This window comes from Rhinoderma darwinii, chromosome 1 (genome assembly GCF_050947455.1).
Source record: "Rhinoderma darwinii isolate aRhiDar2 chromosome 1, aRhiDar2.hap1, whole genome shotgun sequence".
NCBI lineage: Eukaryota > Metazoa > Chordata > Amphibia > Anura > Rhinodermatidae > Rhinoderma > Rhinoderma darwinii.
The window spans coordinates 363540307-363552932 of record NC_134687.1 but is presented as its reverse complement, the minus strand read 5'-3'; the positions used below and the strand labels follow the sequence as shown (position 1 = coordinate 363552932).

General features: G+C 41.3%; 1 protein-coding gene across 3 annotated transcripts in view; it reads left to right on the top strand.

Moving 5' to 3' along the window:
- The window catches only part of RIC1 (RIC1 partner of RAB6A GEF complex), a 137868-nt gene that overhangs the window by 121505 nt on the left and 3737 nt on the right, over nt 1-12626 (top strand). For all 3 annotated transcript variants that reach the window (XM_075827391.1, XM_075827381.1, XM_075827373.1), the window contains exons 18-25: nt 903-1019; nt 2992-3720; nt 4185-4343; nt 6057-6193; nt 6678-6964; nt 9500-9688; nt 10076-10253; nt 10506-10694. In XM_075827391.1, coding sequence (XP_075683506.1) covers nt 903-1019; nt 2992-3720; nt 4185-4343; nt 6057-6193; nt 6678-6964; nt 9500-9688; nt 10076-10253; nt 10506-10694 — 1985 coding nt within the window. The remainder of the gene's footprint in view (nt 1-902; nt 1020-2991; nt 3721-4184; nt 4344-6056; nt 6194-6677; nt 6965-9499; nt 9689-10075; nt 10254-10505; nt 10695-12626) is intronic.

The following is a 12626-nucleotide window of genomic DNA, read 5'->3' as shown; positions in this document are numbered from 1 at the left end:
TTGTGCCGTCTCAGCTGGTTCTCCCATATCCGTCTTTGCCAGTAATGCAGCCACCGCCTGAGAATGCGCTTGTACATCCAGCCTTATGTTAGGAATAGCATCCTCCATTTCTGATACTCTCCCTTCCACAGCAGTGGTGCGTTCCGCTACTTTTTGCAGATCATTTCTGAGCAACAAAATGTCCTCCTTCAATCCACCCATGTGGCATGATAAGGCAGTGAGGACCATGGAATTCTGCTTCACTGCAGCAAAAATGTCCTGTAATGAGGGTTCCCCCTTCCTTGCTCCACTTTGCCCTCCAGCACCTGGCTGATCCCGCATGGCACTGCACATTTCCTCCTCCTCCTCATGTCCCCTGCCAAAGGTGAGTACCTTGATCCATACGAGGAGCCTCCAGCTGCCTGATCACCAGCCGATGTTCTCTGCAGTGCAGCCGCACCCCCTGCTCTCGGCATGCGGGCGAACCTCTCCAGCTTCTCTGCTGCTTCCTGCCTGAGGCCTCTAGTCCGGCCATCCTTCTCGCCGGCGCCATCTCGAGAGCGGGACCTGGGATTCGCTGGCGGCGATTTCTGCTTCTTCGAGCGTGTTATTACGGCGGGGCACTCGTGCACCGCCACCTCCAGATCTAGGTAAGTCACAGGGGATAACGTTTTCCCCGAATTCAGCGGGATATATAGGACTGACAGGATGAATACAGCAGGAGCTCAGGTCACACGCGTCGTCCTCACATTCACCGCTAGGCCACGCCCCCCCCTACGGACCTCTTTAAAAGTCATTGCAGTTGGCTGCCGGTGGTATCCGTTATATTACTAATCTGGCACATTATATAGGAAACCAGGATGCAGATGTGAACAGAGCCTAAGGTTAATTAAAAAATTGCTAAGATCTATTTATCCTTTTAGGCGTGTGATGCAGAAAGCATTATGTTGAATCTAGCAGGCCAGCTAATAATGTTACAACGGGATCGGTCAGGTCCTCAAATCCGTGAAAAAGATGCCAACACACAGCAGCGAAAACTTGTAAGTAAGCAATTCAAGTTTAAAGAAGCTCTATAGTTAACAAATTTGTCTCACTAAGGCTACATGCACACATTGCAGAATTTTCCACATCCAATCCGAAGAAAAACACCGGTAAAATCTGTCCTCCTTATGCAGATTTTGGTGTGGATTTCACATTTTGATACGGAAGCAGGTGCAGATTTTATGCCGTGGATTTTAGTGTGTTTCTTTTTTTTTGTCATATTCTTTCAGATGCATTTCTGTCTCAGAATTGCAAGATAAATTGACATGATGCAGATTTTAAAAACCGCACCTCAGGTCAATTTACATGCAGAAAATTTCCACAACGTTGCTTGTACTGTATTAGACCTTATTCACACGACCGTGTTTCACGGCTGTGATACGCGCCTGAAAATCATGCGCTTCGCACGGACCTATGCTAGTCTATGGGGCCATGCAGACTGTCCGTGATTTTCACGCATCGTATGTCCGCTGCGTAAAACTCCCGACATGTCCTATACTTGGCCGTTTTTCACGCATCACGCACCCATTTGAAGTCAATGGGTGCGTGAAAATCGTGCGCAGCACACGGAAGCACTTCCTTGTGACGCGCGTGATTCGCGCAACAGTAGATAAAGAAATGTAGGAAAAAATAAAAGCACTTCCTTTATTTCTTTTTCTAAACATCAAAACCGCATGTCATAAAGATGGCATATGCGTGAAAATCACGCAGCAAACACTTATGACACACGCAACTGCGACGCGCGTAAAATGCTGCCTTTTTTTGCGCGCGCAAAACTCACACGTTTGTGTGAATAAGGCCTTAAGCTGTGGAAAATCCGCATCATGTGCATGTCATGTGGCTTATGTGTCAAAACTTGGTATACACGTGTCCATGTAGTAATGTATGGACCTGCTATGTACATTGATCCATTTGTATCCTCTAGTCCTCCACATCATGCAAATAAGTTATGGCATTTTTATGATCAAATGAAGGTAATCTAGCAATACAGACTTTGTATAAACAAGTGCTTCGCACCCTATGCAGCATTTATGGTTTAGCATCTAAAGTTGGAACATTTTTTGTAGAGATGGTAAATGTTGGAGATTTGTCTACATTTATGGGATTGTAGCGAAATATATATATACTTTATATAAATCTTTTATTTATGATCCACGCTATCATCTTACCTTCTTGTGTTTTGGCTTTAAGACCTGAATTTGTAGTTCTGATCCTGTGTTTAGCTAGATTTACTACATAATTTAACTGCCTGAAATAATATTCGATATATTTGGTATGAGAAGCAGTTGTAAAATGTGATAGACAAATGTCTCCGGCTCTGTTCACCTCTGCATTGGAGGCTTCGTTAGGGGCCTGCGTCGCAGATCTGGCAGAGATTACCGGAAACCTTATCGCAGCATGCTCCGCTATGGTTTCTGGTAAAATCACGGACATTCAGGCGGGAAACGATCGGAGCCAAAGTCTATGGGTTTCATTGAGTGCCGGTGTCTCCTTTGTTAAACAGAACTGTCGCTTCCAGCATTTTCATTCTTCTGATGGGGCAGAACAATGGAATAGTGAACGCAGATGTGAGCAGGGCCTTAATCCCTTATTGCATTCGGACAGACATGTTTGTCGTGTATGTGACTTAATTTCCCACATTGTGACTTAGATGTACATCCTGGAGATCTTTCCGGCATTGGCTAATTAATTATTTTCCTGACTTCTCTTTACTTTAAAACAAACTATTTATCGATAGTGTGTCTACATCGAATAATTTACCCATGTGATTGTAGATAACTTTTTTTTATTTTTTTTTGTAATAAAAGAAAAAAAATCTTGTAAGCAATACTGGAAATTCCAATGGAATAGTTTTGTTTTTTTTCCTCTATATTCGTTCTGGTGTGCTAAAGTATCAGTAGACTGGACCTGAATTGCAAGATTTACGAATGTTGAGTTATCTGTTTTAATGTTTTTTTCCTTTTATTTAAGCTGCCATTTTGTGCTCCGGTGGTTCTAGCACAGTCTGTGGAAAATGTCTGGAGCACCTGTCGGGCCAACAAGCAAAAGCGGCATCTGCTGGAGGCATTGTGGCTTAGCTGTGGTGGAGCAGGCATGAAGGTTTGGCTTCCTTTGTTCCCCAGAGATCATCGTAAACCACATTCCTTCCTGTCCAGACGGATAATGCTGCCTTTTCACATCAACATCTACCCACTTGCAGTTCTGTTTGAAGATGCTCTGGTTCTTGGAGCCATTAATGAAACTGTGGCTTATGACTGTTTGAACAACCTTGGCTCTCCTGCTGAACATTTGGAGGTTCAGTTCCCTTACTGTATTGTAGAGAGGACCTCCCAGATCTACCTCCACCACATCCTAAGACAGCTGTTAGTCAGGAATTTAGGAGAGCAAGCTTTGCTCTTAGCCCACTCTTGTGCCTCTTTACCTTATTTCCCACATGTGCTAGAACTCATGCTCCATGAAGTATTGGAAGAAGAAGCTACCTCACGGGAACCCATTCCCGACCCACTTCTCCCCACCGTGGCTAAATTCATCACGGAATTCCCCCTCTTTCTTCAGACAGTGGTGCATTGTGCTCGGAAGACAGAGTATGCCCTTTGGAATTACCTGTTTGCTGCTGTAGGCAACCCTAAGGACTTATTTGAGGAGTGCCTAATGGCTCAGGACCTTGACACAGCTGCTTCTTATCTCATCATCCTCCAGGTAGCCATATATATGTAGTATACAACTCCTTTATTAGCTTATACATTATATACTGTTGAAATCTGAAAATTCTTGAATCCCAGAAATATATATATATATATATATATATATATATATATATATATATATATATATATATAATTTTTTTTATCTCTTCTTTTTTAATATTAATAATTGGGCCGTTGGGGGGGGGGGGGGTGTTTATCAGTGAACCTCTGGCACTAGAAAAATTGTGCAAGTGCGTTGGATATCTGAGCATGCATTTCAGTTGGACCAATTAAGTCTGCATGCAGGATTTCTTATATCATAGCTGCATGGGGGAAAAAAACATTTTGTAATTTTTTTTATGTCAGGAGGGGGAATGAAAACTTTTAATCTGTTTATACTATAAATTGACATACTATAGATATTAGTTTTTGTTTACGATTACTAGTTGAAATCAAAGTATCTATGTCTTGTTACAGAACATGGAGGCAGCAGCGGTAAGCAGACAGCATGCAACTCTCCTATTTAACACTGCATTGGAGCAGGGCAAGTGGGATCTTTGCAGGCACATGATACGGTTTCTGAAGGCTATCGGATCAGGTGAATGTGACACCCCTCCAGCGACTCCCACTTCGCAGGTAAACATTACTTGGGACATCCGTTTAAAGCACTCATTTCTTCTGCAATCTTTTTACACAAAGACTTGACTATTATGTCAGGATGATATTAATCGAGACAATAATTACCAGAATTGTCCCTTATTACAAGTGATCACACACCGCACCTAAGGCTCAATTTTGATTATCTGTATAATTTAAAGAATTATATGCCTTTTTGCTTGAAGCCCTAGGTTGATAGTGTTGTCAGTAGGAACTGTTAGGCCCTGTTCACACAGTTTTTTTTTTTTACGTGGAAACCGCGTCGGAAAAAGCGCCAAAAACGTCCAAAAATGCCTCCCATTGATTTCAATGGGCGGCGGAGGCTGTTTTTTTCCGCCAGCGGAAAAAAACGCTTGCGGGAAAAAGAAGCGACATGCCCCATCTTCGGGCGTTTACGTCTCTGACCTCCCATTGACATCAATGGGAGGCAGAGAAAGCGTATTTCATGGCGTTTTTGCCCGTGGCACTCAATTTGCGCGAGCAAAAGATGCAGCAAATGGCGTGCAGGCAGATCAAAATCTGCCTCAAGATTCCAAACGGAATTTTGAGGCAGAATTTTCTGCCTGCAGAAACTCTGTGTGAGCAGGGCCTTATGAGACTGGAGACCTCATAGTAATTCTACTTCATGGTTACACAATGGTTAGGTACGGCGAAAAGAAAATTCCAACACATCACATTTTTTTTCAAGTTTATAATTTTGTGAGTTTTTGACTAAAATCTTATCCACAAAAAAGGCAATAATGTACTGGAATTTCCTTATTACTTCACCCAAGATTGTGTAACCATATAGTTTGTTTTCCATTGACGCTTCCACTTGTCACATCACTGGCCATCTATATTGTCACATCACTGGCCATCTATATTGTCACATCACTGGCCATCTATATTGTCACATCACTGGCCATCTATATTGTCACATCACTGGCCATCTATATTGTCACATCACTGGCCATCTATATTGTCACATCACTGGCCATCTATATTGTCACATCACTGGCCATCTATATTGTCACATCACTGGCCATCTATATTGTCACATCACTGGCCATCTATATTGTCACATCACTGGCCATCTATATTGTCACATCACTGGCCATCTATATTGTCACATCACTGGCCATCTATATTGTCACATCACTGGCCATCTATATTGTCACATCACTGGCCATCTATATTGTCACATCACTGGCCATCTATATTGTCACATCACTGGCCATCTATATTGTCACATCACTGGCCATCTATATTGTCACATCACTGGCCATCTATATTGTCACATCACTGGCCATCTATATTAACTATAATAATAACAGTTAGGATTTGATAATAGCCTCTTGAAATTCTGTTTTGTGTGTCAGAATGTATAAATAAAGGAAACCATATAAACTTCTGCAAGGGGGTACCAGGAATCCCTATCTACATTTTTTTTTCCATACATCTATTTAGCCTGTTACTCTGTAGTACATATATTTTTCCTATGTTTCCAAGTTTTCCGCTGGTTGTAATGGATGTCGTTGGCACATTGTAGATTGCCGCATTACTCTGACAACCATCGTTTCAATAAATTGTCTGTCTCTATTAGTATCGGTCAAAGCTGCATATATGTTTTATATGTGATTGTGAGTGAACATGCTGGTTTCTCTTACATGTGAAAGAAAAATAGTTTTTGATGTCGTCTGTGTTTTTGTCCAGGAGCCGACCTCTGCCGGTGGTTTTGAATTTTTTAGAAACCGCAGCATAAGTTTGTCCCAATGTGCTGAGAATCTTCCTGTTGGCAAGTTTAGCCTTCAGAAAACGCTGAGCATGCCTTCTGGCCCTGCTGGTAAACGGTGAGTATAAACCGAATTCTTGACATCTCCAAACCAGACTCTATATCACCGGCTTACTCCTAACATATCGTCAGACTATACGCTTACAATGCCGTTTTCTGGAACTTTTTCCATAAGCTTCATGAGCATTGTGAGGGGATATTCAATAAACACCTTGGAACTGGTTGTTCTTATTACTGTTACTTATTACATGTTTTTACATAACTATTTTATTATATAAGTAGACATTTCTGTCAGTCAGGTGCCATGAGCATCCATAAAGACTTGATTTGTGGAATATTTTACGGGAAGGTATGCATTTTCTTATTGGGCAGTGACGATACCCAGAATTTCCCCTTGATGATATTAAGACATACATGAAACCATTCTGGACAAACTCCTGCATCAAATATATGTATAAATACAGATGCTATGTAAAGCGGAGGTTGCTTTGGTGACTTGATGGTGGTTTATTTGCTGTGAGTATCTTCTTGTCTGTGTTTAGGTGGAGTAAAGACAGTGATTGCGCAGAGAACATGTACATTGACATGATGTTGTGGCGGCATGCTCGGCGACTGCTGGAAGAAATCCGGCTGAAAGACCTTGGCTGTTTCTCTGCTCAGCTCGGATTTGAACTCATAGGCTGGCTATGCAAGGAGCGCACACGGGCCGCACGGGTGGAAGATTTTGTTACTGCCTTGAAGAAGCTTCATAAGGATTTCCTTTGGCCTTTTCCAGTAATACCAGTCTCTTCCATTAGCTCTCCATTTAAGAATGGCAAGTTCCGGACAGGTGTGTTTGCTGTACTTGGCTACAAACTCTTAGTGGGGAATTTATAAAACGTTGGCATAGAAAGGTTGCAAAAGGGGCCCAAAAATTGTGTTTTTTTTTTTTTTCCACTGTCCTTGTCACTTTTGTGGAAAGGGGGAGTGGCTTGACAAAATTTGCAGGGTCACAGCAGGCAACAAATTTATTATAATTTACACCAGAAAACTGGCGTAAATTAAAGGGGAAATCTACGCCATGTCCTAGCTGGCATAGATTTCACTCTGTCAGATGTAGCAAGGTAGAGGCCCGGGCTGGGCACTGAACCTTGCTCCCCCACCCCTCACCGGTCAATTAAATAAAAAATAATTGAAAAAAATGAATGCTCCCTTTTATCCTCCGGGTGTGGTGGCTCATACACGGTGCTGGCGCCGGACATCCGTGTCAGGACTTTGTGTGTGAAGCAACGCTGATGAAGTTGAGTGCTGTGTCGCATATAAGGCCCTGGCGCTGCCCGGAGTTAGGACATTGTATAAGCCGGTGTGCACTGAGGGAGCCAGAGAGGAGAAGAGCGGCGAGGTTGAGTGTAATTATTTTTTATTTTATGTGCAATGATAGGGGAAGGTGAATGGATGGCACAAGGCAGAGTTCCTTGCGCCGCATGTCCCGCTGGAAGATGCAATAAATGTATTAATAAGCAGATAACTATGACTGGCGTATGAAATGCCAGCCTCGGTAAATCTGCCCCTTTAGAGTTTGTTTCCTATGATTTTTTAAGGGCTATTCTAGGACCCTCCCAGGATAAATTTCAGATGCAGTCTTGCTTACTGGTGAAAATCATATTTTATGTTGTGAAGAAGATAAAATATAAACGCCAAATGGCATGAAAAAGATATGCAGCACATTTTTTGACAATGGCTTTTTTTGATCTGTAGCTGGAGGTATAATTTTATAATGTTTTTTTCCACCATTACATATAATAATCATTGTATAGGTCATAAAATAATTAACATTGTTTGCCATTTACATGAGGTTTCCAAAAAAAAAAAACATAATAATTATCCAGCGAAGAGTTCTGACATTTATTTACATACAAGACATATAGCAATGCGCACGTCCACCTAATGCGCCGAGTGCTGGTGGACACACATGCTCAGTCACTCTCCCCTCAGTCAGGTCTCTACATAAGGCTCCACTGTTCACTGCAGTGTAGCCAATAGGAATAGATTTCTGCCATAGTTGTCCAGGAAGGAGCAGAGCCTCTGCAGTAGCATGGCAGTATAGATGAGAAGACTTCATCTTTTTCTCAGCTTGTTAGGACTGTAAATCTCTATATCCTGACATCTGATATGAACCCTTGAAATGCCCACTCAGAAACCAAGGAAAATGTAATGAAATAAAAAAAAGAGTAAGGGAGTTCATACTATGGATGTCACACAGTATATATCTTCACTTTTCTGGATCCCATGTTACTTATCTGCAGGGAAAGTAAGAAGGGACTATATTGTGGGCTACCAGAGCGGAAAGGAGACTGATTCAGCTCAGAGCCCCTCCCCCAGCAGCACCAGGGGGGACACAGGGCAGCAAAAAAATTAAGCGTGTTTTTATCATAAAACAAATACAAGTTAATTTAATGTTGTGTGCAGATGACAGAAGTTTTCACGCGTTCTGTGCTGACTTCCACACTGCAGAAAAAGTAACATGTCGAAAACCATGTTTGGTAGTCACGCGCAGATTAGCTGCAGATGAAACTGCCAATCTCTGGTAGAAACCTGAGGGTCAGCCTCAAATTTTTCAGTCTGAAAACATTGCCTAAAACAGCTATTAACATAATTTCTGGATTTGGGTATGAACATGATTCATGGGATAACCCCTTTAAGTAAAGGTTTTATAGTATATTATCAAATTGGCTGTGCATATTATTCGTGAGGGTGAAATGAAAACATTTTATATGTTACGAAAAACATTTAATTTACCAAATAATGCATTATTTCAACATTACCAGTTTAGACGTGCCTTTTATGGCTACTAATAACAAAAATTAGATTGGTGTATCTGGTTGGTGCCACGATTAATATAATAACTAGGTTCAATAACTATAAGGGTATGACCTCTATTCTTTACCAAGCATCATCCAAAAGTTATTTTGGTTCCCCAGTCTTGCCTTCACAGCTCAAGTGGAAATTAGATATGTTAATTCCTAAAAAAAAAAACATAATAATGATTGAGCTACTCCATTCAAGATTTTACAGAGGATTGGCAAAAGTCTTAATTTTACGCAGAAAAATCAGTTTTTACGCAATAATGCCAGTCTTCTGACAGCGAAAACTTGCAGACTACTCCCAAAAAAGTTGTTTTTGTTGTTAACATGTGGAAAGCATGGTTTGATATGACTGATCCTGAACTGAATGTTCCAATGTGCTTTTTGGATGCAGGGACTACTATCATTTTTCCCTTATAAGATGTTTTTTGCTCCATACAAATAGTCAGCCTGGGGTAAACACACATTTTTAGTCTGGAATTTTAAAGACAAAACTATTGTCCTGTTGCTATTCTATGCAGTGATTGGAGAGCAGATCCTGAAGTCCCAGTCTACTGAGAACTTTTTGGATGTGGATAGTGATGTTCCAAGCGTTCCTCGAAGTCACACTTGGATGGGTAGTATTGGAGCCGCTCATCGAGAAATGGACACGGCCTCGTCTCACAGTCTGCACACACAGGATGCACTCCTTTTTCCTTTATTAAATAAAGGTATACATACAAATGTTCCTTTCATACTCTTGTCTTCTAGTCTAACCGTTCCAGAATTCTAGCGCAGAACTTCATGACGGTCAGAAGTCTTAACACGTTGGAAGTGGAAGTCTAAGCGGAGAAAACGACAAGTGTCTGATTAACAACAAAGATCGCATATTATATGCTATGTCTTGGACTGTCATGTACCAATGATGCATTGTAAATGTACAGGAGCACATATGAGAAATTGAGTGCCAAATTTACAGGACAGAGAAACTTTTGTTTAATACACATCCCAGAGCTCCTTAGCTTTAATCCTCAAGTGTGTATTGGATCAAATCCCCTCCATATTTTAACTTGTTGCAGACTATAATTGTTTTCTTTCTTTGAATGTTGTATTTCTAGGCGATGAATGTAGCATTGGTTCAGCAACTGACCTCACTGAAACAAGTTCCATGGTGGATGGGGACTGGACGATGGTGGATGAGAACTTCTCCACCCTAAGTCTGACACAGTCCGAACTAGAACATATTTCAATGGAACTGGCCAATAAGGGACCTCACAAATCTCAAGTCCAACTACGGTATGTGTTAGTTATGTAAAAATTTAAGTCACAAAGGATTTATTTTAAGTGTTTTATATAAAGGGGATGATAGAGGCACACACATGTATACTGTGAGTCATTTCACCCATATTGTGTATATGAATGTTTTTAGTTTCCTATGATCACTATATTGTGAACACTAGGATTAACTTTTCATAGCGCGGTAAGGTTAAGTGGGCATTGATGTAGAGCTGCATGTGATTTAACATGTTGGGTTTTTTTTCTCTACAGTTACCTGTTGCATGTTTTCATGGAGGCAGGCTGCCTGGAGTGGTGTGTGATTATTGGTCTTATACTGCGAGATTCTTCAGTCATTAACCAAGTGTTGAACTTTTTGCAATGCCCTGAAGTTGCCGAAGAGATGTTACAGGGCATGAAGAACGGAATACAGGCTGTGGATGCCTGGGCCACTAATAACTGGTGAGTTTGAACACTTTAAAAAAATATATCTTTTTTCCCAACCTGTAAACTCTTGAGGGTGTCCCATTACCAATCACCTTCCTGCCCGCATGTGAATGCTAGTGGCTATAAACACTTGTTTAAAAACATAACCATCCGTCAAACCTCTTAATTGGTCATAATTGCAAAACCGGTTTATGGTCTTACATTGCACCTTAACCCTTTGACGCACCCTTATGTATGTCATTGTTTGCTGTGCCTAAATCCCTTAACGCACAATGGCGTAACTGTACATCATGAATTGCCTTACATTGAGGCACCATAAGCTACAGTGGAGCCCGGTGGTGATTGACAGCTAGACTCTCAGTGTAATGGCCAGGATCAGAGAAACCCGAACCTGACCGTTTAAACCATTAAATGTACCGGTCGCTATTGATAAAGTGAGGGGGATTCCTCTGCCAGCCCATCGACACGATCGCAGGGTTTTGATGGGTTACCATGGCAACCTAAAAAGTCCCCAGGTCGGCCATAAGTATCTGCCTAGTAGCCCATACCAGAGGCATGGCCTATTTTTGTTGTTTGTCAGTGTAATACTGACATGCGATAATGCTTGCATCCCCCAATTTTTTTAAATTAAAATTAATAAATTGTATTTACCTCGAAATGGTACCAATATCAATTACAACCCCTACCATAAAAAATTAAGCCCTCGTACTACTACATAGACGGAAAACGAAATAAAAAAAAACTATGGCTCTCGGAAAGCCATCAAAACACAAAAATAACTTTTTTTTTTTTTTCTTCCATTAAAATAGCCTTTTTTTTTTTTTTTTCTGGAAACGTACTAAAACTTAAAACTATAATTGGGTGTTGCCTTACTTATACCAAACTGTAGAATAAAGGTAACTTTTTATTTTTAGTGTACGGTAAACGGCGGAACAAAGATGCCAAAAAAGCTATGGTGGAATTGCTAGGTTTTTTTCACCCCCACCCCAAAGAAGAAAATTTTATAAAAGCTAATAATTATATGTACCCCAAAATTGTACACCTCTGCCCACAAAAAAACAAGCCATCTACATTGACCAAAAAATAAAGTTCTGGCTCTTGGAATGGGACAATGAAAAGTGTAAAAAATTAATTAAAAAAATGCTTAGTCCTTAAATGTTAATTGAGGGAAAACGCCTTTATCAACTATCCACAGGATCCATGTATAATCTCGAGGGGACACACCGATTAGTAGAACGGGGGTCCCTGCCGCTCCATTCAATATCTATGGGGCTGACTGAGGCAGCTGAGTTCAGCACTCGGCTGTTGCTATTATTCCCATAGACTTTGAATGTGCGGGGCCGCTCGATTTTAAAGTTCTCCTCACTGCGATTGTGCAGTGAGGAGGGACGGGGTCGGGACCCCTGTTTTAGAGATCGTGGGGGGCTCCCAGTGATCATACATTTATCACCTATCCTGTGGATAAGTGATAAAAGGGGTTTTACCACAATTATTATTTAAGGCCCAATATAATCTGGTCCTTAAAGGGGTTGTCCGAGATTTTTTTGATTTATTTTTTTACATTTAAAACCACATTGCAGATATTTACAATTTCATAATATACTTACCCTTGCAATCTTGCTTCTGTTCTCCACTCCGGCTGCTTTTTTCCTGCTCATCACATGAGCTCCGACGTGACGTTTTTTGCCTCCTCCACTGTCGTGTCGTATACTGATCACATGGTCTCGGACCAGAGAGACCTCGGATGGTATACGACCCGTCACTGATGATGTGTCGTTTCTGCTGTTGCTTGTTCTTTAGTCCCCGCGCAGCCTATGTAGTTGTTCACTGTGAGTGCGCCTGTGCGTGTTCACAGTGAACAAGGACGGCACCAGCGTATGACTATCCCGGTCTACGAGGTATAATGTCAGCACCGGCACATTTATTTGTTTTAGAACTACATTCATT